Source organism: Gobius niger, assembly GCF_951799975.1.
Source record: "Gobius niger genome assembly, chromosome: 6".
Classification (NCBI taxonomy): domain Eukaryota; kingdom Metazoa; phylum Chordata; class Actinopteri; order Gobiiformes; family Gobiidae; genus Gobius; species Gobius niger.
In genome coordinates this window covers 3,338,937-3,366,679 of record NC_136857.1, presented here as the reverse complement: position 1 = coordinate 3,366,679, position 27,743 = coordinate 3,338,937, and the positions used below count along the sequence as shown (strand labels likewise).

The window sequence follows — 27,743 nt, the reverse complement described above, 5'->3', positions numbered from 1 at the left end:
ACACCGTATAGTCTCACTAGCCACAATGCCTCAATACATCACTAATTCTCTTGTCTCAAAGAAATTAACTACCTGATATGGAAGAGTATTACTGTATATGGTTACTCTGCCGATCACTAGACCGCATCGACACTCGAAAACGGTACATTGTTTGTGGATAATAATGCATTTGTTAAAAAAAAAAAAAAAACTAGGTGAGATTGGATAATTTCCCAAGGCACACCAGACAATATCTCACGGCACAGTAGTGTGCCACGGCACAGTGGTTGAAAAACACTGCCATAGATGACCAGGACTAATTGCACAAGGGAAAATGGTAACATTGTTTTTCTCACTGCTTATACCATAACATTTCCCCAAAAATATATAGTTTTGATCCTCTCCACGAAAATCCCTCAGCAGTGGAAATCCAAACATGAACTATTCAACTTTGCGAAAGAGCTCTTGGATCCTCCACAGCACAACTGGACTGTTGGACCCAAAGTTGAATAGTTTGGGAGGAACACACAACGTCATGTGTGGAGGACAAATGGAACTGCACCTCAATATCAAAAAAAGTTTCCTTCGCAGGGTGGCTGGGCGCACCCTTCGAGATCGGGTGAGGAGCTCAGTTACCCGGGAGGAGCTCGGAGTAGAGTCGCTGAGGTGGCTCGGGCATCTGTTCCGGATGCCTCCTGGTCGCCTCCCGCGGGAGGTGTTCCAGGCATGTCCTAGTGGGACAAGGCCTCGTGGAAGACCCAGGACACGCTGTGGGACTATGTCTCCGAGCTGGCCTGGTGTCGCCTCGGGGTCAGAGCAGCTGGAGGAGGTGTGCGTGGATCGGGAAGTCTGGGCATCTCTGCTGAGACTGCTGCCCCCGCGACCCGGCCCCGGATAAAGAGGAAGAAAATGGATGGATGGATGATCAGGATGAATATTGGACCGTTCCTCTTTACAAAACTGCTGCAGTTCAGTGAGATTCAGGCGGTGTACTTACTTATTCCACACTATCCTGTGAATGTTTACATGTTATGACCAATAAAAACATGAAAACATTTTAATGTTTGGGTGGCAATAGTTCAGGCATCATCCCTGTGATTTTGATCAGACCACATTTAGGGATCAATTTAGACAGAAATGTGAGAAGTTCCAGACGGTGTACTTGCCTTTTCTCAGCACTGTATTATTATTGGGTGATGGTTCATACTTACCACTAGAGTAACCAGCTTGTGGATCAGCTAATTGTGCATGTTTAAGGGAGGGAGGACACGCAAACACAAGGAAGAAATGCGGAAAATAAACATCTCACAGGAACACTGCAAGATTTGGAACCTTCGAACACAACACAACTGTTTGAGCAAGGTTTTTACCCCAAATCCTTTTCAATTTCAAGATTTTAGACGACAACTTTTCCATTTTAAACCAGTTTTGGCTTTAAAACGCTTCGTTTGTCAAAGCTTTCTGTCATCTAGGTTTGTTTTCCCATTTCTGCAAGCGTTCAAACGGTAATTGCAGGTAATCAACCCAGCCTGACGTCCTTTTGAAAACTTTTTTTTACCGCAATAGTCTTTCTTGAGAGAACAATTGCCTCCTCTCTGTGAACGCGGGTCATTTACAGCGCCTGCGCTCGGTACAGTGCGAAAGCCTGACCCCTCTGAAGTGCCAATGTGACAAATCTATTTTTAAACCCGCTGGCCAGCTGTGCGTCGTCCTGCGAAACGCTCCGCAAGTGTTTTGCCGCACCCCCCGATCCGTTTCCATAGAGCCGTGAGTTATGATGTCAAATGTGAGGCATTGGAAACGAAAGCCACGCCTCCTTCTCTAACGGAAATCACGGTCGGGGCGAGGGAGATGGAAAAAACGGTTCACTCAGCCAGAGCCGATTACTGAACCACCTCCGAAAACCAGACCGCTGTTTAGCTTGGAGTGAAAAATGACAACACACCACAGAGGCGAAACACATGGGCTTGTAAAGAAAGACCTTTGTGATGTTGAGGAGTATTGCAATCCAGATTAACTCCAAATGTGTTTTTTTACTTCAAAACGTTAAAGCAATTTCCTCCTGCTGACCAAAGAAATGCAAGGTCAGTCAATTCAATGGTAATGTGTAGATTAAAAGTAATTAGTGGTCTGGGGTTAGCCCTGCATATGCCGCCCCATTACGAAAGCGGCGTTGTTAATCTCTATTCTTCTGTTGCAATTACATTTCTGAGTGAAGGTGTGTGGGGAGTTCACACACAGACTGAGGGAAGTTCATCTAGCGGGAAACAACTTGAAGAACACACATTTTTATGACTATAGGCACAGGAAAAGATGGTGTGAGTTCCGGATTCTGTCTTACTCTCGATCTTGGGAGCTGAGTCGGGATGGGCCTTAGTACCTGGATGGGGAAAGGAATACCAGATAATAATAAAAATAATAATAATAATAATACATTTTATTTGTATAGCGCTTTTCAAGACACTCAAAGACGCTTTACAGAAAACAAGAATAAAATCACACATAAAATGAGCACATTAAAATAGAGGGCAGTTACTCGATATTAAAAGCCTTTTTAAAGAGGTGGGTTTTGAGTTCTTTCTTGAAGATGGGGGGGTCAGAACAGGCAGGGAGCGGTCGGGGCAGTGAGTTCCAGAGTGTGGGGGCGGCGATGGAGAAGGCTCTGTCTCCCCAGGTTCGGTGCTTGGTCTTCCAGGGGAGGGACAGGAGGTTGGCGTTGGAGGAGCGGAGGGAGCGAGATGGAGTGTGATGGTGGAGGAGGTCGGCGAGGTTTGGAGGGGCCACATCATGGAGGGCTTTGAAAGTGATGAGGAGGACCTTGAACTGGATGCGTTGAGGGACGGGGAGCCGGTGGAGGTTCTGGAGGACAGGGGTGATGTGTTCACGGGAGCGAGTGTGTGTGAGGAGGCGGGCGGCGGAGTTCTGGATGTTCTGGAGTTTATTGAGGGTTTTGGATGGTGAGCCGTAGAGGGCGCTGTTGCAGTAGTCAAAATGATGTGGGTAAGAGGGTCCATTGGTGCAGATATGTGCAGTCAACCCCAGGGGTCGGCCCATTTGCTTGATGGAGGGACGATTTTCTACATCGTCAAAGGACCAAGGGCCAAACCCTCCAATTATAGGCTGAAGTAATACTTTCTACTAATGCCAGTGTTGTACATCATATATTATTATACATTATGGCCTCAATGGGTGTTCGGCTTAGAAATTTTAAGGGAATTTATAGTATTTTTCCACATGTCTAGACTTAAGCAGGCATTTTATCTCTGATTTGTGAAATAATATTCCTCAAAATCATATTGTGGGCCAGAGGTTCTATGATAGAGGGGCCTGAAGCTTCCTACCCCTGGTCTACAGCAAAGGGCTGCAGGTTGCTCACAACCATGGAGACAATAAACATTGTCCCTCGTGAGGCGCTTTAGGGACTTGTGCCATGTGAATAGTGCTACACAAACAAATCTAGGGAAATCACTTTTGAAACCTTATAGAAATTTTACCCAAACCTTATAGAAATTTTACGTCAAACGTTACATGAGCACGTTTTAAAATATAGACGTTAGTTGTAGTTTCTGCTCTGTGCAGCCAGAAACGGGGCCGCATTTGTTTTGACATTTATACACAAGCCGAATATACACTTTCAATATAAGTGTTTTTGGTTTTATTCTTACCCCAATGGACAATGATACAATATTCCGTATTAACGTTTTTATTTTTTCTGGATAAATTCCATGTACAAAAAATGTAGGCGTAACAATAAACCATCATTCATTTACTGTTTTCTCTTTTATTTGTTCTTCATTTACTTTTTCCGTTTTCTGTTATTTGCTGTTTTGTTGGTGAAAAATTATATATGAAATGTTCTGTGATCAATAATAAAAACTTCCCCCTAAGTGATGTATGTACACTAGGCAAGTAATAAATGTCTTACTTTAAGAAATAAGTTCTTATTTTCCCTAAAAAGTAATAATGTTTTGCCGAGCAAAGTTTTCTTGAGAAAAAAATCTTGTTTTAGGAAATAAAATCTAGTCATTTCTTTCAAATTTGCTATTTTTTTTTGTAACAAGAAAGAACATTTTTTTGAATATTCTTCAGCATTGGGCAGAAGAATATGTTTTTCTTATTTTAAGAAAAACTAAGATCACAAGAACTGCTTCTCACAGAGAGATAATACATTCCATGGGTTCGATTCCCACCAGGACGGGGCCTTTCTCTGTGGAGCATGTTCTCCCCATGTCTACCACTAAAAACATGTACAATAGGTGAATCCTCCAGCAGGTGATTCTGACCATCAGCCTGGCTCCACATCATGGAGGCGGGTCCCGGGGCAATATTTTCCTTAAAGAGGGGGTATTATGCTTTTTTCAGCCACATAGCACCAGTCTATATCACACTACAATGATGACCAAACCTTCTGTTGGTCTGTAAATGCAGTAAATTAGAATAACTGCCTTGTATAAAATTGCTCTTTCAAAATGGCGTTAGCGAATGACTTGAAATAGGCCTCTGTCTCTTTAAGAACCTCTGACCCTTTCCGACACGCCCCCTCCACACGCTGTCTGTGGCATCACAACAACACTCCGCTTGTCTCAACAGTATTGAAACTACGATCGGTGCATTTTAATTTTTATTGTTGGAAAGGAGCTACTGTTTATCACTTTGTGAACAATGGCCACACAGGATATTATTTGGAGACGAACCTTCCACACCGGACGCTTGGAAGGGGCTCTTGCCTGAAAAATAACTGCTGTTTGGAGGCTATCTCTTTGCATCTGCCATGCCCTATGGATCTCTAACTATACCCCCATGGACGACACCAGGATCTGCAGGAGCCCATACGATTCAAAAGACGGACATTATCTGTGCAGGTGGACAATGGTTTTTCGAGGTTACCCGTTAGCTTGTTATAATGACTACAGCTCATTGTTGATGAAAAGTCTGTAATAAACCACAAATGTGTAAAGCCAGGCTCATTGTGTGATCATCGTAAAGGCGGCTTCAAGTAGTTGCTGCTTTATTGACGTTATTTGTCCATAATATGCTGCCTGTTTTCAATGAATGTTGTGAAGGTGAAGGTTGTTAGCTTGTCGCGGCTAATAGTGCCGTAGCTCCGGGAGAAACCACTCGGCTACGACTCACTGTAGATGAAATGTGAGCAATAAACTACAAAATCAACAAGCCAGGCTCCGTGTGTGATCGTCATAAAGGCTGCTTCAAGCAGTTGCCTGTTTAGTGACGTTTTCAATGCATAATATGCTGCTTCTATTCAGTGAATTTTCCCGTTAGCTTGTCGCGGCTAGCTTGTTAGCTCCGGGAGAAAACCACTCGGCTATGACCCATTGTAGATGAAATGTGAGCAATAAACTTCCAAATCAACAAGCCAGGCTCCGTGTGTGATCATTGTTAAACGGTTCTTTATGTGTGTGGTGGTTTTATTGACTTTATTTGTGCATATTTCTCGTTTTCACGTGATGACTCGAGGTTTAGCTTAGCATTAGCTTTCTCCGGAGGCTCTGTGCATCATCAAGGCCCAGCGCAGAACCAGCCGCTGAAATAAGTGTTCTTGTCACCGGTTTTAATCCTGGGTGTTTCGGTAACAGAAACACTGATGTGTGTCTTTGTAAAAGTTTCAGAACTGCTGTAACTCCGGTTCACAACACATGAAGCTAATCCTCCATGATGACTGTTTACATCTTAGGGCTAGACACTGCGGGGAGGGGGTTCTGCTGAGGAGCAGTGGTTGGTTACTCGGCTGGTGACGAAAGGTCGGAGGCGTATCCTGGAGGTCGAGGGCGTTTCCTGAAGGAATCAGGCGTTTTATCCCTAAAATGGCCGCCATCAGAGTTTCTACAGATTACTCGAAAATACGTGAATGTGCTAAGGCAACACTTCAGGCATGTTTTTAATGAGGGAATGACTTAATAACATGATGTAAAGCTTGAAAAAGTCCATTTTGCATAATACCCCCCCCTTTAAATATTAGTATTTATTAAGAACATTTAGCTCAAAAATGTGTGTAATTTAGAACATTTTACTTAAATGAAGCAACATTTCAGTAAAATATCCCACAATTTTTCACTAAATAAGAATGTTTTCCTTAAATTATTCCATTTTGCTAAATTCTAGCTATTTATTTGCTTAAATTTAGTGTTTCTTTCTTGTTTTATGATGAGAAAAATATTTCTAGAAATAAGAATTCTTAGCAAGAAAAAAATGCTGAGCCCATTGGCAGAATTTTTTCCTTAAAACAAGACGAAATGTCTTATTTTAAGATGTTTTTCTTTGTTTTTAGGAGGGCACTTTTTGCAGTGTAGCATTGTATTCAGTCATAAAGCACTTAATTAAGCGATGAAGTGTAAGAGTGCGAGTGAGATCGAGCAACTATTGATGCACACACCAAGTTATAACATAGCTTTATTAAGGACTTCATTCAAATTAGCCCAGTTAGTGCTTGTGTTGCCAGGTTTCAACGCTGTTCCCCCTCTAGCCCTGTAGCAAAGAAGGCAAAAGTTGAAGTGGTTTCCGTTATCGTGTGTGCTAATGTTTCAGTTAATGTTAAAACCCCCCGTGAGAGAGTCGTGGTTAACATAGGTGAGTAAACAGATAATGTGGAGAGATAGTGGCACTAAAGGCTAAAAAGGCGAAGTTTAGTCAACATTAGGATTATCTCCCACTAAACTGCAGCTTAGCCCCCCTTTTTTTCCTGACCCCAGACATGAGGTCACCCAGTTTGCCAGACTTTCCCTCCTCCTACCTCCACAGGAACTCCAGACGTGTAAATCACTCCTACGTGTGTGTGTGTGGCGATTTACATTAATGAATATTCTGAGAGTGGCCAAGCATCTAATTTCTAAAAACAAACCCAGTGGGAAAGTCTGTGCTCCGAATCATTACGATGGGTAAACAAAATCAAGCCACCACGCCCTGCAAATGCAATCTGGTGTGAGGAGGAAAAGCACTCACTATTTTTACTTAGAAACACTTTTACTTTGACCACATTTTGGATAAATTTGATATACCTTTTATTCCAATATATTTAGTATTTAAGTGGCACATACTTTGCAGAGCCGTGGGAAGATATTTTAGTTAGGGGGCGCTGAGGGACAAAATTTACCCCCAAAATACTTTTTCTGTGCATAAATCCTATTTATTAACCTCTTAACTCCCGCCTGAACCGAGAGCCTTTTCTCCAGTTCAGCTTTACCCAAATCCTGTAGGCCAGTGTAACGCCTCATTTGAAAGACCTACAAAACTAAATGGATCTTTTTCCTCACGTCAGATTTTTTTTCATCACTTTTTTTGTTGGGCAGTCGTCTCATTTTTGTCAAATTTTTGTAACTTTTTTGTCACTTTTTCGTCAAATTATTCCCATTTTTTTGTCTGATTCTTATCACTTTTTCGTCCATTTTTTCTCAATTTTTCGTCAAATTTTTCTCACTTTTTTGTCCTTTTTTTGTCATTTTTTGGTAAATTTTTTGTCAAATTTTTTTCATTTTTTTGTCCATTTTTGTCATTTTTTTGTCCATTTTTTGGTAAATTTTTTGTAAATTTTTTGTCACTTTTTCGTCAATGTTTTCTCACTTTTTTCCACATTTTCATCCTTGTTTTCGTCTCAGTTTTGTTGCTATTTTCACACTTTTTTTCCAGAAGCTTTTGGACTGGGGTAAAGCTGGAGAAAATGTGCTCGGTTCAGGTGGGAGTTAAGGGGTTGATATTGCCTGCAGTTCACAAACTATCCACCAGGGGGTGCTGCAGCGCCCTCAGCACCCTGGGTTCCCACGGCCTTGATACTTTGTTTAGTGTGGCACACAACATTAAAGCTTAGGTGTCAAACTCTGACGAAATACGTTTTACTGTGCAAGGTGAGTGACCAAGGCAACAGTGGAAAACTCTAGTGTCCAAATCCGACCCAAACCACATGAGTTTGTCCACTTTACTTAAAAATGTGGATGTGGAAGTTGAATCATGGAACTATCATGGAATTTTGTTTCCAGATTCTTCAAAATAGCCGTTTGCTTTATTACCGCTGTGCACACTTTTGACCTTTTCTCAATGAGCTTCACGATGTCGTCACTGTAAATGTTTTTCACTTCACAGACGCTTAAAAAACAATTCAAGGAATGAAGCTCATTGAACATAAGGGGTGGCAATTTTGAAGAATTTAAATAAACATATTTTGACTTGTTTCCTATATAATCCCATGTGTTTATTCCTCATTTAAAGCAGTACTATGTAACTTGTTTACATTAATAAATCCTTTTCATTGTCCCTCTAGGGTCATACAAGTGTTAATGGGATGATTGGAGGGTCTTTCATCTCCCCCTGGTGTCTCTGGCCAGAACACCACAACTGCTCCGACCCGGAGGCACCAATACACACTAATGGAATCACAAAGAAGAAGCTAACAGGCTAACGGGCAAAGCTAACTGCGGGCTAGCGTCATTTAAACAGTATTTACAGCCAAGTTTGAGTGAAAACAGTGTGTAATTGAGTGTGTACTTGGATGTACAATATCCCTCTCTCCCTTTGTCTTTTTTGTCAGTGTAGTATTTACTCTCACGGACAATTAAAGAGTAAAAAAACGTAACGTGCTACGACACCTGCAGTGGCGTTTATGGCCTCTTGGGGCAGGAGTTGCTTAGTTCTGCTCTAATGTCTGTAATAGTGTTGAAAATAAAGAAAAAACAATACATAACAAGTGTTTCCAAACATACTGTGTATCAAACAGTATCTCCTTTCTGTTACTACTCTGTGTTTTGACTATAAGTGAAACGAAAGTTGAGCGTATTTGGTAAAGAAGGAATTACATAATATTGTTGTTATATAAACTTTGGACAAGGAAGCTTCAGATGATTTTTTTTTCATTCATAATGTTTAGGAAATAAACTGCACCTGAGCCTAAAAACAAAGTTGAGAGAATTCAACTATCACCAGGATTAGGCCTATGAACCATTCGCTGACCCACCCCCCCACTCCCTTCCCCCCTTCCCCCCAGCAGCTGTGAAGCCCCTCCACTCCCGTCCCCCACGCCCCCCCCCACAGACACTCTGGATCACTCCCATCAGTCCCTCGTCAGAGCAGACCGGTTATAAATACAGTCACCACTCGTTCACAGTTCATGTTGCTCCTGCCACCCTGAAGCCAAATTTGGACTCGCAGTTCAATCCCAGAGGCTTCGGAGTGAATCAGCTAAACCAACACGCGCTAATTCCGGCCGGCGAAGATCGCTTTATTAAAGGTCCTCATTCAACCGCTTCGCTTCTCCGAGAGCTTCCCACCAGAAGTCATCGCACAGTCAGATCTGAGCTGTAATTATAAATAGCACATGTGGGTGACACATTGAGGCGCCGCACGGGAAAGTGATTTAAGTGTTGCTGGATTTGGTGGGAGAGTAAACTTTACAAGGGTCAAAATGTTCGTAAAGTGAAACAAACTGTTGCCGTGTGTGAAATCATGTCCTGGTAGTGGATGGTGAAGGTAAACTTTATTCTTTGTGTGAATTGGTCCCCTGAATTTGACCCATAAGGTGCCACTGGCGGAAGCTGTGGGCGACCGAGCTCTATCTTGAGTCTGGATGTTGCAGGAATAACATGGAATTACAAAGCAGTGTCTCTAACTTAGTCCCAAGCCTGTTATATTTATATAAAAAAAGGATGTGGGTGTCTGGTGTAAACATTTATTTTAACCATGAATAGTTTATGTTCTGTAGATCCTTGGTTCTGTCTGGTGTCAAGACCCTCCATATGACAAGCCGCGACCCTAATAAGAATAGAATTTGCAATATACAATGTAAAATGCTGTGTTTTCCTCATCATTAGTATCGAGCAGAATGAGAGGAGGCCGAGGAACTTTGCAAAATCCTCTTTTTCATTCACAGCCTCGACTCGCTCTCATTTTCCTCAAAAGTCTGAAGAGCACCTGATCTGTAGATATATTTGCTGTAAGTTTATTCATTTGCTGAATGCTAGTAAACTGCCTCTATTATTGTGGCTATTTCCTTTATTTTATCAGAACATGAAGAACAAATTAATATGTACGAAGTTGGCCTGAAAAGCAAAGGGACATACAATAAGAACAAAACATGGTAGCCTCATTTTAATTCTATACTTTTAAATAAATATTGAAAGACATGTTGAGAGCTACTGCATAAACTGACAGTCCAGATAAGACTGGACTTTATTGATCTGAATGAAGAATTTCACTTGTTCCATCGGCTCAGAAGAACACTCGGGGGGAAGGGGCCAAAAGTCAGGAAAATGTGCAGTCAATTAAGAACAGGATAGTGTAAAAACTAGTAATAGTAAATAAAGGTATCTCATGTACAATTAAAGGGGGGGTATTATGCAAAATCTTCCAAAAAAAGTCAATTTTGCATAATACCCCCCCTTTAAAGGAAGATATGACATAAATCTACTTAAATTAAGAGATTAAATCTAAGGCTTGAGTAGATTTGGTCTGGATAAAACCTCTAGTAGTCGTTGTTCTCTTAATTCAGATCATTTTGTGCCATTTCAAGGGAAAAACAATTATTTGTCTGATTTCATTGACATTTGTATCTTGGGTTAGTTCAAACCGACTCAAATTCAACACAGAATTTTAAGTCATTTATCTCATTTAAGATGGTCATTTTCCCAGTGTTGTGCTTCAATTTGGGCTAATAACCATAACAATCAGAGCCTTCGCCCCCCCCCCCCCCCCCCCCCCCCCCCGCTAAGAAAACTTGCCTACCCCCTGGCTTACATGAAGACAACACGAGGACACAGACCACAATACACACTAATGGAATCACAAAGAAAAAGCCAACAGGCTAACAGGCAAAGCTAACTGTGGGCTAGCACCATTTAAACAGTATTAACAGCCAAGTCTGAGTGAAAACAATGATCTCCATTGTGTACTTGGATGTACAATATCCCTCTCTCCCTTTGTCTTTTCTGTCAGTGTAGTATTTACTCTCACGGACAATTAAAGAGTAAAAAAAAACGTAACATGCTACGTCACCTGCAGTGGCGTTTATGGCTTCAAGTTGCTTAGTTCTGCTTTAATGTCTTCAATGAGAATCTAATAGTGTTGAAAATAAAGAAAAAACAATGCATAAAAAGTGTTCCCAAACTTTTATACTGCACACTGTGTATCAAACAGTATTTCCTTTCTGTTACTACACTGTGTTTTGACTATAAGTGAAACTAAAGTGAATATTAGCCATTTTAAGTCATTTATCTCATTTAAGATGGTCATTTTTCCAGTGTTGTGCTTCACTTTGGGCTAATAACCATAATAATCAGAGCCAGAAAACTTCCCTACCCCCTGGCTTACATGAAGACAGCACGAGGACACAGACCCATCCAAAACAGACCATTCAAAAGAACTGTGCGTAAAAGCGCGTAAGTGCAGGCTATCACGTCTTATTACTCTGGTAAACATCACTTCTCTAACATTACTTACTTGCTGTGAAAAGCCAGATCCTTTTTTTTTTTTTTCCTCTAAGGGAATCACAAGCCCCGCCCCCCTCCCAGCTTTGTCACGCTCGTGTGGGAACTCCCTGCGCCCTGCATCCTGATTAGGTGAGTGAAGAAGGCGTGGGGAAAAGCGCAGAGAGAGCCGCGGCCAGAGCGAAGCGAGGACGTCCCTGCTGCTGCTGCTGCTGCGCTGTGTTGAGAGAAGCTGAAGGAAAGGAGAGAAAGAGAAGAGAAGAGAAGAGAAGAGAGAGGAGCGCGCTTGGAATCACACAGAGATGCACTTTTAGCCCCCGCGCCGGATCATCTTTTCCAAACTTTACCGGGACTTTTACGCGCCGCATCATTGGAGCGAGAAGTCGGACTCCGAACATTTCTCCAGCGGAATAACTCATCTATTCTCTTTTCCAAAATGGGGTTGAGACTGTTTTACGTGAAAACCCCGGAGATGGTATGGTCAGCAGCTCTCCGTTGTGTCGCGGGGCTGTTGTTATTAACCGTTTCCCGGCCCGTTTGCGAGGCGTTCAACTTGGACGTGGAAAACCCATCTGTTTACAGCGGACCAAGGGGGAGCTACTTCGGATACGCCGTGGACTTTTATTTGGCAGATTCAGCCAGGTGAGCCCCCTCCTCTTTTTTCCTTTTGTTGGGTTTCTTTGCGCGCTCGTGTTGTCTTTTACGCATCTAACGCAGCGTTTAAGGAAAGCTTGGGAAGGATTTCTAGCCTGACAATGCGAACTTTTTCCATTTGTGTCAGAGAAGCCCTGCCAGAGTTCAGATCTTTTTACAACTCCCTGGCTTGGGAGTCTGTGGGATGCTCCAAAGCCGCTCGACATGACATATTGGTTTAGTGTTTCTTACGCGCAAACTTTACGCACACGTATTGAATAGACCCGACTTCTGTTATGAATCATACTCGTTTACACACACCCATTGTAGTGACCCATAATGCAATAAAACGCAAACCTTCAGGGGACACTTCTTCCTAACTCGGTGATCTCATTGTTTTGGCTCTAATGCAGTTAAAGTTGACCTCTTAATCTGCTCGGCTTTAAACGCCCCATGAGCCGGTTAACTCCTCCTAACCTGTGGCCATCGCATCTCCCTGAGTTTGTGGTTAGGCTTGAGTGATTTGCCAGTGGCTCTGTTCTAGTGGGGGCTTGTGACAGTGAAGTACAAAGCCTGTCTGTGCTGCAGAATCCAAAAGGCATCAGCTGTTTTGAACTATAAGATGTACAGATAAGGCACAGGAGAGGGCAACGTTTAGAACATTTCTGATGACAATAATGGGCCATTAGTTTTGCAATCCAACAGAGATATGCTGAATATGTGCATGTACTTTATGTTAATGCTTTGTTGAAGAGAACTGACTTGACAGACGTGAGATATTATTATTATTATTATAGCTGGTGATCCGTTTGAGGTCCTGAGCTCATATGATAAACAAAATAAGCAAAAAAGACAACAATGCACTCATTTGTGAAGCGCTTTTCTTATCTACATGACATTTATTTTTCATTTTTGCAGATGTATGGTTGAATATATGGAAAAAGAAAAAGCTGAAGCCCAACACTGTCATATTCCTTTGTTCCTCATCATGTCAGCTTTCTTTGCTCTAAATTTCATTCATCTGTGACTCTGTATGTGACCACAGCACCACTTTGGGGAGAATCACAAAGTTCCGTTTGAAGCCTGTCCCGTTAAAGTGTTTTTTGGGGTCCCACAGCCGAACGGGGCCGAGTTGCAATGGGGGTTCCCCACTGGGAATGACCCAGGATATACTCTATTGAAAGATACTAGTTTGGAAAAGGTAGCAAACATGTGCCTGAGGAGGGGGTCTGGCTCCCGGTCTAAGATAAGTTATTACTAAACTGTTTCAACAGTCTATTTACGTTTAAACACGCCATTTTGGATCAAACAAGACTTAGAAATACTAAATCAAGAACTAAACTAGCTTAAAATGGAACTAAACCAGGACAGCCAGGACTAAAACTGAACTTTTACTCACGTTTTTGAACTTTCTCCATGTGTTTTGTTGCTGTGTCAGCAAAAAGTGTGTGAATCTCACATGTAGTACCTCATGGACCAGTGGTTCAGATTCAGATTCATTTATTGGCCGTTTGCAGTTTGAAAAACCACATTGGAAAAAAATGTGCAAAGAGCTCAAAGTGCGATATGTAAAACACGTAAAAAGACACAATATAAAAAACAGAACACACAAGCAATGCCACATTAAAAGCCTAGGACAAAATATTGTACAATAAAAGTCCACACAGATAAATGTAATAGAAGTGTCCAAGGTTTCCAACCCCTTTTCCTTAAAGCCACCCCCGTGCGTGCTATTGCTGGGCTGCAGGTGACATCACAGCGTTCTTGAGGTCTATACTATTATATAGAGGAAAAATCATTTTGTTTTTGAGGAAATGTTTGGTCTTGTACAGAGAGATCATGGACCCAGTGACTGATATTAATGATCATTTTTCAAATTCATACATTTTCTTTCTAGCTCCGGCTTGTGAAAGTGTAATGCTGTTAATAGGAAAAACTGTCTCCTGCCCCCCGCTGGGTCCGATGACATCATCATCATCCCCAGTCCCAAACTGTGTCCCCCACAACTGTATCAAAACCATTTCAAACAAATAAAGGTTGGGATCTGCTTTCATGGACAATCCTGTATGTTGTGGCTTCTGGAGAAATGGATACGGCGTCACTCAATAGTGTGACACTGATAATATAGCAATGTTCCAAGGTCAAGAAATATCACCATTTACCCTCGGATCAACCTTATTACTGTTTTATATCACATTTTTTCTTCTTAAAATATGATACTGAAATGAAATCCTCCTCCACATTCTAGTTTTGCAATTCTTCTTCTTTATCCTCAACCTCTTCATTTAAGACACATGGCAGTGGTCCCCCTCTCAGCTGTATGTCAAATCCGCTCACCTTTCCTGTGCAATAATCATTAACAAAAGCACCCTATAAGTTTCAGACTTGCTAAGACTTCCTGGCTGAGTCCATGTCTGCTAACCTCCGTCTGTTGGACCAGCCGGCTTTGGGATTTGAGAAAAATGGCTGTGTGCCGAGTGGGCCGCCAGCTCCTGTTTCCCCTGTCTCTCTCTCCCTCCTTCCCCACTTGGAGCAGCAGACCGGCATAAAGGTTCCCCCCCTCCTCCTTCTAACTGGCCTCTGCCGTCTCCTTAAAAGTCTCCCCGTAGCATCCCCGTGATTTAAGGTGTCCACAGACTCCTAATCTGTCACTCCGCTCACTTCCTCCTATGCTGATGTCATCCTGCGGGGATTTTAATTCACCCACGTGTTGCAGACTACACCCCCCCCCCCCCCTCCGACCATCCTCTCCTTCTCCCAGAATACGGCACACACGTCATTGTTCTCATGACTAATTCCCAACCTTTTAAAGCTGGAGATGATACAATGCTCCTCTGTGGAAAAGGGGAAAATGATCTTATTCAAGCGCTTCTGTCAACGTAGCGGCTTGTAATTTCCAATGTAGTCAAATGTCCAACATGAGAGGAGGAGCAAGGAGTCTCGAAACATCTTCAGAAGAGAACGCAGAGCTTTTTAATCACCAGAAAAGGCGAGACTTTGAGACAGAAGTTAGTCCATCCCAAAGACGAGACGCCCGGCTTGAAGCGGAGCAATGTAGTCGACTCTGTTCAGTGTCAGGAGCGCTACATCGGTGAAACCAAGCTACCGCTCTTCAAAAGAACGGCACCGCATCACAGGGAAAACCACAGTGGTCCATAGTCGGCTGTCCATCTCCATCTGAACGCCACTAACCACACTTTTGAAGAGGTTTTGAAGAGGTTAAAACACTAGCGAGGGAAAAGAGAGGGTTCCAAAGACTTGCTAGTTGAGTGATACTGTTAACAGCTTGAGTAAGGATGCTTGGCAGTTTTGGTTCCTTATATATAGTCTTATTAAAACCGCTCCAGTTTGGGTTAAAGTGTCTTTTCTGACCGAAAGTGCGAAGAAGAAGCGTCTGTGATTAGATGGGAAACGCCAACTTTTGCAAAACCCAGCCCAGTTGATGATTTAGCTTTTCTACGTTCTCTTTTAGCCTCTTACCGCCCGCCTACACCGAATGCATGCTGCCACTCTTTGGCGATAGGCCTGTGTAACACCTCATTTGAAAGCTAAGACCCGCAAAATTGATGTTTTTCCGCGTGTTGTTGCTGTGTTGTGCCACCTTTTTATGTTTTTTTTGTTGTTGTCACTTTTTGGTTGAGTTTTTCTCACATTTTTTTTCACATTTTTTTTCGCATTTTTGTCACATTTTTGTTCAAATTTTTGTCACATTTTGGTTGAATTTTTGTCATTTTTTTGTTGAGTTTTTCTCACTTTTTTTTTTTTTTTTAATTTTTGGTCACTTGTTGATTGACTTTTTGTCACATCTTTGTTGAATTTTTGTCACATTTTTGTCACATTTTGGTTGAGTTTTTCTCACATTTATTATACATTTTTGGTCACTTGTTGGTTGACTTTTTGTCACATCTTTGTTGAATTTTTGTCACATTTTTGTCACATTTTGGTTAAGTTTTTCTCACATTTATTATTCATTTTTGGTCACTTGTTGGTCACATTTTGGTAGAATTTTTGTCATTTTTTTGTTGAGTTTTTCTCACTTTAAAAAAAAAAAAATTGGTCCCTTGTAGATTGACTTTTTGTCACATCTTTGTTGAATTTTTGTCTTTTTTTTTTCAAATTTTTGTCACATTTTGGTTGAGTTTTTCTCACATTTTTTTTTTACATTTTTGCTCACTTGTTGGTTGAGTTTTTGTCAAACATTTGTTCCGTTTTTGTCATTTTTTTTGTTGCGTTTACATCCTTGTTTTCTCCTCATTTCTTTGTAGCCGTTTTGGTGCTTTTTTCCCAAGAATCTTTTGATTAGGGTGAAGCCAAACTGGAGAAAATGGGATCCGTTCCGGTGGGAGTTAAGAGGTTAAATGCATCTATGTGCTCGAATATAAACGCATTTTTTCCCCAATCACTCGTCCCATTGGCCAACCTCTGCCGGGCTTTTGAGCGAGTGACATGCCGATCGAACCAATCACAGTGAAGCGTGAACTCTCAGAAGCAGCAGATAGTTTTGATAAGACACCCTGCCCTCCTATTATGTGCAAAATCTGATTTATGTTGTAGAATCAAGACTCGGTTCACAATTGCACATTTGAAAGACATCCAGGAGAGTTATGATTCCAGTAAACACTTGAACATGAACTTCTTGACAAACACGAGAACCATTGCAGAACTAATTTCCAGAGGCTTTAATTTCATGGTTAACAGTTATACTTACTATAAGACCTCATGAATACATTTTCTTCTCTGCTGAAGACAATGTATTCTCAGAGAAACCGCGACTATCGCAATTTGCCGTCACTGTGACCGTTGAAATCGTGGTTCAGATCACACCCTTCATCAACGGCAAAGACAATCCGATTTTTTACAGATTTGGAGGAGTTGCCGCATTAAAAAAAATCATATCAGTGCAATGAAATCCGGTTATCTCTGCGGTGTTGCCGTCACATCATCGGGCTCCATGGTTTATAGATATGGGGAGTGGGGGAGAGGAGGAATTCGGAGGTGAGGTCAGTGAAAGGTTGCGCTAGGAGTTCCTCACTTGTCAACACAAACTTCCAAAGGATCGTGCCAGGAAAGGCTTAGGAGTAAAGAAATAACTATGGCTGTTTTTTTTTTATGGAGGAAAAAAGAGAAATGCCTGTGCCGTGAACCAAACCAGACCCAACCCATGAGACATTTGACCTTTCCAAGCATCATCGAGCCTTGAACACAAGATAAATTCAGGACTAAACCAGGTCTGAAAAGTCTAAAATGGGACGAAATGAAGTGTGAACTGGGTGTGAACCATATCTAAAGCATGAAAACATCCACCTTCAACGCATTACTAAAGCATAAATGGAATCATCTCTGTGTAAAATGAATAAAAGTCTCCGATTCACCGCTGTGGCATAGAATCAGAGCATCGACAAAGGTTGCGTTTTCCCCAGTGCGTCTTGCTTTGATTTATCTCGTCATCTATGTTTTCCTTCATACTTCTGGTTTATCTCGGCTTCTTTATTGGCAGACACTCCAATTCCAGCAGTTATCTTCACAGATGCAGAGCTGGTGCGTTGGCAAAGATAACACGATTCCAGTTTATGTTCTTCTTGCCATTCTGTTGACACATTTCTGAAAACCCTTGGCTTGAGCTTCGACTTCGCGCTGCTTATCTGTGGATGACATGTGTTTGTTGGTGTAGATGCGGGGAGTAGATGTGGGGGAGGAAGCTTGGAAATGTCATGTCAGATCCAACCACACAGAGCACACTTTCTCCCGGTCCTTGACAATGAGTTTATATTTGTCAGGCCTGCCCTTGGGCCCGCTGTAATAAAATTAAGTTTGGACGCTGGCAGACAGCCCACCCACCCATGGGAGAGCGCCCCGGGACAGCCACCCAGCTTCACTGTGTGTGTTCTAGCAGCGCAGGAGTCGACACAAAGTTCCCTGTTGTGCTGTTTGTTGCTAAGACTCCAGATCGCAGAGATGTCCCTCTTACAGACGGAGCAGAAGACAGTGTTCCTCTATCAATCATTGCAATTAGCAATTCTCCAAAGTACATTCAGTTTGAATGGTTAATAAACAAGGCAGTACAATGTCCTTTGCCAACAAGCTACGGTTTCTATGGGGTCTTATTTTGTGTAAAACCCGCTCACCCTGAACGTGTTTTGAAATGCACTTGATTCTTGTTGAAAGTTCATGTTTTAGTTTTCTCTCAGATGTTGATGCTTCTCTTGGGTGTGTGAAGATGGATGTTTTTACCCGTATTACGCTGCCCTTCTGTCCAGTCCTTTGCCCATCGAGCAAGTTCATAACGATGAAAGATTACAAAAAAGGACTCTGCTTTTAAGAGATTTTTTGTTATTCTAGTGTGGACTAAAACTTGTTCTATCTTTCTGTCAAAGAAGTAGTAACTCGTGCCCCTAGAGGCCTTAAGCGCCACTGCAGGTGTCGTAAGTTGCATTTTTTTACTCATTAATTAAATACGTAAAGTAAATACTACACTGACCAAAGGGACAAAGGGAGAGAGGGATATTGTACGTCCAATTACACAATGGAGATCTTTTTTTTTCACTCAAACTTGGCTGTAAATGCTGTTTAAGTGGCGCTAGCCTACAGTTAGCTTTGCCCGTTAGCCTGTTAGCTTCTTCTTTGTGATTCCATTAGTGTGTATTGGTGCTCCAGGTCGGAGGAGTGAAAGCTGCAAGTGTGGTTTTCTGGCCAGAGACACCAGGGGGAGGTGAAAGACCCTCCAATCATCCCATTAACGCTTGTATTACCCCCAGAGGGACTACGGAAAGGATTTATTAAGGTAAACAAGTTCTGCTTTAAATAAGACATTTGACTAAAAGGTCTTTGTGCACTGTCGATCAAAAGGCTATAGATTATCAAAGTAATAGCATGGTTGTTTTGTTGGCAGTATTTATCCCTGAAAGTTGTGAAACGTGCACATAAACTCATCCCTGTGAAGAACTGGGATGTTTCAGGTAAGTTAGGAGTCAGTTTGGACAACGGACAATTTAAAAACAATTTGCACAAGTATAAACCCCAAAGAAACATCCATAATTAATGTTGAATCCAATCTTTTACATCAGACATTTTCCCCACCCCTTTTCAATCAAACCCTTCATGACTATCTATGTTGCGACGTCATCCGAAACCTCTGAATGTTGCCCCCCCCCCGCTGTTTCCGTCCGTCAGTGTCGGTCGAAGTTGTCACGACTTCACGAGACACTTCATAATCGAGCCGTGAGCGCTCGTCTCCGGTGCCAGGCAGGGACGAGGGAGGTTCAGGCAGAGATAGAAGAGGTCAGGGAGGTCAGGGGGTATAAATAATAATAATGGAGTCAGGACAGAGACCGGCTAATGGGACCAAACGCTCGTAAATCACTGCTGCAAAAATGAAATTAAGGCGAGACACTGCAGGTGAAAAGGAAAAATAAATAAATTTACAGATAACAATTAGAAACTTTTGCTGTCGATCACTGGCATAAATGTGAGAAAAAAATACATTGCAAGTTTTCTGTTTTTTTTAATCTTTTCATATAAGAACAAGGTGTTTTATATGAATAATGGATAGAGCTACATTCAAATTTATGGTTTCACTTTATTGATAAATGAGTTACCAAGACTTTCTCAGAGGGGATTTAGGATTTCTTGTTTAGTTTTAAAATAAGCTGTTTTTTAGTGGAAAAATTTGTAAAAAAATAATTTTCGCCTCATTTTTTGACATTCAAAACTCAATAAATGGGGCTTTAGGGATTAAATAATAAAAAATCCCTCTGAAAAAATCTTCCAAATATTGTTCAGTCCAAGGCTGGAAAATGTGAAGTCTTTAGGTCCGACTGACGTGAACATAGTGTCGCCACAATGACAGAAAAATGTGTTTTGAGAAAAAGGCCCTTGAAATTGCGTTCTCCCATATAAGTCTATGGGGGAACATTGAATCAGCGCAATATTTAAACATGTTATTGTGAAGATTAGGCATATTTTCTGTTTCTGGGAGAAAGCTTGTATGTTCAGAGACAAATTTGGCCCAAAACCTGAAAACGGAAAAAAATGAGTTTTGCCTGTAGTGTCTCCTCTTAAAAACAAAATCCAAGTTGATCTCTTTAAAGCCCCAGATTACGATGAATGACCATTTTAGCCTTTTTACCGTGTTATAGGCTCATTCACATGGTTGAGTATGCACCATTACTGGAATCTTTCTGACCATTTAAGGTTTATTGTCCTCCTGGGGAAGTTTGTCTTCTGCATTTGACCCATTCTTTGCTGGTACTATCAGGAGCAATGAGCAGTGGGCAGTGAATCTTGAGCAAGGTTCATCAGGAGTACAGGATATTCTCACCTGTTGTGCATGTTTTTTGGGGGAAAGTGAAGCACCAGTTCCAAACACGGGGTGAAAATGCAAACTTCACATGTTCTATTCTCGAGTCTTGAGTCTTTCTGTGTAAAGTTTGTATCTGTTCTCCTCATGCAGGGGCCTGGACTGGGACTGAAAAACAGCCCTGGACCCTGACCAGCCTGGCCCAAATTAGCGTAAATGCGACACTTCCACAAATACATACGTTCACCTCTCTTATGCTCACTACTGCCACCTCAGGTCTTACGCGTAACTGCAGCTTCTATATTGAGCTGAACCCGAAGTAACACCTTTGTGAGCGACAGTGCAGGATTTTAGAGGCAGTTGTGGTGAACAGGAACACGTAGGGGGAGGAAAATACTTGGTTTTAACATTTTTAAACTCCTTATAGTCCCTTTAACCGAGAGCATTTTCTCCAGTTCGGCTTTACCCAAATCCAAAGGCTTCTTGACTGGAGAGCAACACTGTAACGCCTCATTTGAAAGCTCAAATCTAGAAAAGTGATGTTTGTCACGTTGTCGATGTGTTTTTGTTGCTTTTTGCTGCTTTTTCTTTACTTTTTTGTGGCTTTTTGGCGTGTTTTCGTCACTTTTTTGTCTCTTTTATCGTGTTTTCGTCTCTTGTTTTTCAGGGAGGGGGTTTGTCCTGTTTTTGTCACATTTCGTTGTTTGTTGTTATGCTTTTCTTTCAAGCTTTTAGATTTGGGTAAAGCTCGGTTGCGCCCGGGGGTAAGGGTGAGGTAAAATGAGAGGCCAGACCGGTGGCCCTAGAGCCAGTGGCCCTTCTGTGCTCTTCCAGAATACAGGACATATGACCAGCCCGCCCCTGTCCTCATGTCAGGGTGGGATTTCTGGGTTTAGCCTCAAGAGCTGGAGGCGATGCTTCTTGATCGCCCACTGCTCCTGACAACTCACCCCTGGACCAAACGCACCTCGGACACGTATCCCTAGATTAAAACCATACGCGAATGTGCCCAAAATAACCCCAACGTCCTGCGTCATCCTTTGCATGCTCACACTTTCCTCTTGTAATGTGAGGTCATCTGCGTTTGTCAGAGCCTGGCAGCGCTCTCTCACACAGATAGCATGTGTTCCACTCTCCTCTCATGCGTCTGACTCTCTCACGGGATAGTTTGGCCATGACGCTCTGAGGTCGCCCCCGTCGCGGTGCAGGGTCACACTCCTGGAGGTCAGCCACTCAGACGGACCCGCGGTTAAACCAATATTGACCTATAGGATCGGCCCACGAAACCCTCTGTCCCTCGTTTGTGCTGCGTCTGCGCTTTTATGAACCCTCACTCTGTGTATTGTTTTAATTAATGTCGCCCGTTTTATTGACTCGACGGGCGCAGAAAGCCTTGGCCTGTGTTTATATACGAGCTGCCAAAAGCGGGTAGTTAGTTGTTGAGCAGACAATAGAGCACTTTGTCTAGAACAGAAACCTTTCGCTGTTAATTGATTGGGCTCAAGAATAGCACCATTTAGTGTTGTCGGCTCCTTGTATGCAGCTAATCAAACCACCGGGAGCGTTAGCGTCTCCTGCCGTAAAGGTCAACACGCTCCGAACTGTAGCGCCCTGTCTGGCTCGGTAATGGGGGGCTTTGTGCAGCACGTTTCTGTTGGGGGGAGAAAAAAAAAAGAGCTTTGAGTGTGAACAGTCACGATGTGTTTTAGAGGCTTTATGTCGTAAGGTCTGTTAGCTCGGAAATGTCCCACGTACGTCATGTCTACTTTGGGCCGTGGGAGTGGGGGTCCTCGTCTGACTCATAGATTTAATCTGCAGCAGTGCCAGTAGGTCTGAACCTGGGTGACTCACCTCCGTGGCGACTCTGTGAACCTGTTTGTTTATCGCAGAGAGAGCTAAAGGGAGTTGGACCCAAATGTATTGAGTAAACTGGTTGTGTTGAATCTTTTTTTAGCCCCTTAACTCCCGCTTGAACCGAGCACATTTTCTCCAGTTTGGCTTTACCCCAGTCCAGAAGCTTCTGGGAAAAAGCTGAGACGAAAACAATGATGGAAATGGGACAAAAAAGTGAGAAAACATTGACGAAAAAGTGATGAAAAAGTGGCAAAAATGTCACAAGAAATTGACGAAATATTGACGAAAAAATGACAAAAATATGACAAAAAATGTGACAAAAAATTACAAAAATGTGACAAAAAATGACAAAAAAAAGGACAAAAATGTGACAAAAAAATTACAAAAATGTGACAAAAAAATTACAAAAATGTGACAAAACAATTACAAAAATGTGATAAAAATGTGACCAACACACTGAGACACACATTCTTACCTGAGCTTAGACGAGTGAATGTGTAACTGTCTGGTCTTTGTACTTCACCCCGTTTGGAGCCATAGGAATACACTGGGAGAGGCCAAATGCTAACAACATCTTTTGTCGTTGTGCGTGACAGAGTGCACGCACAAAGACCAGGCAGGTACACATCAACTCGTCTAAGCTCAGGTAAGAACATATCTCAGTATGTAAAAAAGGTTCCTGTTCCTTTAAGTCTTGGGCCGATATGGGCAAAGTACTTGATGTAGGTTTTTGAACTTTCCACTTGGGCCAAACCAGTTGCGAATGAGGTTGGTTCGATTCTCAAATAGACTGTAAATGCCTAAGCACATTAAAAGAGCAACATAATAGCAGCAGTTCTTTGTTATCTTTCTTTATGTCAATGAAAACATTGGTGTTTCTCCCCCAAAGCATACTGGGCTTGCCTCGGTCATGTTTTGAGGGCCAAATTGATGTTCCTGTTCCTTTTTAAAGGTGCATTAATTGATTAATTAATTAAAAACAACAACTTTCTACTACTCTGTTTTTGAGCTTTAGTGACCCAGCGGCTGTATGAGTGCTTAGAAAAGTAAAGTAAAGGAGCCTTTACTTTCCATTACAGTGGCTCTAGGATCAAAATGGATCAGCGGACGGACCCTGTCACTAGAAAATCTACAAAACTATTGATCCTGTGGGGTGGTACATTGCATTGCGTCACTTAAATTACGCACAACATTAATGAGTAACCACAATGTATCACAGAATCACCGAGGCGTTCCACATGACCGAGGTTTACACATTTATGCCGACACAGCAAAACATGAGAACTTAAACATACGAGAACGTGTAGTTTTTCCTAATTTACATCGATTCTTGCCTTGTTTTAAGTCGCACGGTGTAAAATCTCTCTTTAATACTGCAATAGTCAAGGCAGTTATGAAACCTTGTCTCATATCTTCAGCCCTACAGAGGATTGAATATTTGTGCCGCTGAATCCAAAACACTTTAGTCAGAGAGAAGGTGCAAAGTAAAACTCACTCTTTCGCAGGCCTGTGTTTTTACGTGTGCAGATTTAGCCCATTTGAAATAATTGACTATTTAGCAGAGCTGAACCCGGCTCGCGTCTGTTGTCCGTAATGACCGGCTTTTACTGTGGGCAAATGACGTAGCAGTCGGCCGTTAAAGCGTTCAAATGTTAGTGTTTTCAGGTTTGACACTGAAATCAACCACTCGCAGTGCCTGATTATGCAATGGTTCTTTAAACTATGGTACGCGGAGGCCTTTCGGTGCAGTTCTAGCCTATAGGGTCAAATGTAGAGACAGTTTTATACGTTGTACAGTGTTTGTTTATCAGGATGAATCCTTTCTGAGACCAGGTTTAGTCCTAGTTTGGACCTGGTTCATTCTGGGGTTTGGTTTGCCCTTCATTGTTTGTTATCTGGATGTGAAACTTGCATTTTAGGCCAGTTTTGAACCTGATTTGCTTTAATCTTCTCTTTATTTGAGTCCAGTCTTGCACCAGAATACGCCACAGTTGGTTTAATCCCTTTTAAATCCTAGTTTAGCATCATTTGGTCTTGTTTCAGCCGTGCTTTTCTAAATCGCTCGTTCATTTAAGGTGGCACTTTCGAAAGCCATGCGTGGTAAGTTAATAATAATGCCTGGGTGTCTGTGAATGGGGGTGGTGTAACGGACAGAAGTGTTTCCAACAGCTGCCTCACCCCCTGTCAGCACGTCGCATACTGTGGAGGTGAGAGGAGCCCGGACCCCTGGCGTGGCCCATTGTATTAAGGCGTTAAGGACTTTTTTTTTAGGGTACTTTACTCCTGAGCAAAGCACAGCGGGGTGGGGCCGCGTTAGCTGCGATGGAATGCACTGCAGCGTCTCAGGCAGAAGAGCGTTTGATTATTTTTTCAGCCAGCAGGATGTTTCGGTTTTCTCACCTGCCACTTGTCACATAGTTTTTGTAATGGAGGTTGTTGTGACAGGGCGACACATTAGAGCGGGGGCGGTGGTGGTGGGAGCCGGTCTGGCACATTGCAGTCAACAAACAAAAATAAAACGGGGTCGTCACAGTAAAATGGGGTGGTCCCTGTAGATGGATGAGTCGCCTATTGTTGTCTGATGGATTTCAACAGCCACTGTATTGTTTGATGGTTTCGAGTGAGTTCAATGGTGCAATAGGTCTTGTTTTGGTCAAGTTTGTTGTATGTTGTTGTAGGTAAGATTGGATCAAGTTTATTGAAGCAAAGTTGGCATATCCCGAGGTCCACTTTTTTATCCGGCAAAGTCACTTTCGCACCTTTAGGCCAAGTCCTGCTGCACCGGTCATTCCTCCTCAATTGGGATCACTCCCCTGTTTCTGGGCTACCTGTCTAAAAGCTCGCCAGTGATTTTGTGGTAAACAACAACCTGGAGTCAAAGCATTTTTCCCATGGGATAGGTGGGCGCAGTGTTAATTTTGACAACATGTTTTATTTTAGTTTTAGTCTTAGTCTTTTAACATGTTATTTGATTTTAGTCAAGATTTAGTCCAAAAAAAACGTTCAATTTTAGTCTAGTTTTAGTCGACTAAAATTGCATGTCAATTTAGTCGACTAAAATTAAAACTACTTTATTTGACTTATATTTATAATATTCATTATAATCATATTAAATCGTGGTCCTCGACTTCATGGAGCTGCTTCCACATGAACAAAGCTCAGACCTGTTTATTTGGCAGAGAATTTACATGATATGAAGCTCTTTCAGACGCTCAATAGAAGTTTGGATGATTTTAGTCTCTCCTTTTCATTTTTATTTAGTCTTATTTTAGTCGACTAAAATATCTGGACATTTTAGTCACAGTTTTAGTCTCATGAAAAGCTTTTAATTTAGTTTTAGTCCAATTTTAGTCGTCAAAAATATCACTTTGACTAAAATTAAGACTAAATATTTTAGTCGACGAAATTAACACTGGGTGGGCGTAGATCTAAAGTTAGTGTTCCTGAAGTACGTCTTCAACTTGCCTAATTTCTCACTAGAGGGCGACCGATATGCGTTTTTCTCTGACCAAGCCGATTTTTGGGGATTTCGATTGGCCAATGCAGATATGCACCTCCGATATTTAAACATGTCTCGTCTATAATCCTGTGTGTGATGCTTCTAAAGTGTAAAATGTGTCAGTGTTGAACTGGGACAGGGGTCTTGTTTAGTAGGTGCTTCAGAGAGAGCTCATTTGAAAGACAAAATTCAAAAGACACCAGAACAACAAGTCTCTATCTTTTATGGTTATGAAGATATACAACATTTATGATTGTGAAGATGTGTAACATGAAATATATAAGATGTGATTTGAGGTGTACAAACTTGGGAAGGATTTTCACTGACTGAGCTCTTTCCAATACAAAAAATGGAAAGTCTCATTTCCAGTTCCAAAGCATCTTATCGGTATCAGCTGATATAGTAAAATACCTGTCCGATATAACAGTCGACATCTAGTTCTTTCTGTAAATGTGAAAATATAATAGCGCTGCATTAATATTACGCATCTACAGCTCTTGAAAGCCCAAACCTAAACTGAATCCAAACTTAAACATATCAATTGCTTTCCGGGGTCAATTGAAGTTCCACTGAGACAATAAACAACATTGTCTGGATGCCTTGGCCTCAGCACGTGTAATTTGCAGACCACCTGTTGTCCTGCCCTAATGTCCCGTCTGAGGACAAGGAAGGCTGTTTTTCTAAACTACCTGATATTTTCACATTCATCAGGTCATGGCAAGAATGTTTCAGGATATAGGGAAACGAGGTCCTTCTCCCATTCCGTCTTATACGTCTGACTGTGCAGAAATGTGCCTGACCGTAATCCGTCTAGAGCGAGGCCTCGTTTGTGAGGAACTGCTTCTCTCATCAGCTTTAGACCGGACAGTCATAAGGACTCAACCAGCCCCAGCTTAGCCTTGACTCTGAGCGGACACGAGTCTAGGCCAATAGCTCCGAATGGCCTGGGAAAGTGATTTTTAAGTTATGATACCAAGTTGGGTTAAACGCACTGAATGAGCAAATTGCAAACACTGCTGTTATTTAGGCAACATGATGTCAGCCTGGAAATCTGTTAAACTAGTCCATCTTTTAAACCTAGTCTGAAAATAATGTTGATTTTCAGCCCTATTATGAACCATCACTGACAATTTGAGCTAAATGTGCAAATATCTGCTCTATCTGCTCAAGAATATGAACAGAAAATCCTCAGGAATTTGCCTTTTTAAGACCAGAAAAAGCAACACAAAGATTGGGTTGTAGTTTTCCATCCATCCATTTTCTTCCGCTTTATCCGGGGCCGGGTCGCGGGGGCAGCAGTCTCAGCAGAGACGCCCAGACTTCCCGATCCACACACACCTCCTCCAGCTGTTCTGACCCCGAGGCGACACCAGGCCAGCTCGGAGACATAGTCCCACCAGCGGGTCCTGGGTCTTCCACGAGGCCTTGTCCCACTAGGACATGCCTGGAACACCTCCCGCGGGAGGCGACCAGGAGGTATCCGGAACAGATGCCCGAGCCACCTCAGCTGCTCCTTTCGACGTGAAGGAGCAGCGACTCTACTCCGAGCTCCTCCCGGGTAACTGAGCTCCTCACCCGATCTTGGAGGGTGCGCCCAGCCACCCTGCGAAGGAAACTCATTTCGGCCGCTTGTATTCGCGATCTCGTCCTTTCGGTCATGACCCAAACCTCATGACCATAGGTGAGGGTGGGAACGTAGATCGATCGGTAAATCGAGAGCTTTGCCCCGACTCAGCTCCCTCTTCACCACGACAGACCGATACAGCGACCGCATCACTGCTGACGCCGCACCGATCCGTCTGTCCATCTCACGCTCCATCCGTCCCTCACTGAGAACAAGACCCCGAGATACTTGAACTCCTCAAATCAATCAATCAATCAAAACTTTATTTATAAAGCGCTTTTCATACAAGGTTGTAACACAAAGTGCTTTACAGATTAAAAGCAGTTCCCGCCCACCCAACCACCCACTCTTCCAAACAGACAACACTGCTCTCCCCACCCCCCTCCCCATAGCCACACACACACACTTGCTGTTGTAGTTTTCCCTTTTATAGAA

General features: G+C 42.4%; 1 protein-coding gene across 1 annotated transcript in view; it reads left to right on the top strand.

Moving 5' to 3' along the window:
* Positions 1-11,838: 11,838 nt before the first annotated feature.
* itga5 (integrin, alpha 5 (fibronectin receptor, alpha polypeptide)) overlaps positions 11,839-27,743 on the top strand; it is a gene marked incomplete at its 5' end in the record, with an annotated part of 106,223 nt that continues 90,318 nt past the window's right edge. The window contains one exon of the mRNA XM_079558802.1: positions 11,839-12,044. Within this exon, the coding sequence (XP_079414928.1) occupies positions 11,839-12,044 (206 nt within the window). The remainder of the gene's footprint in view (positions 12,045-27,743) is intronic.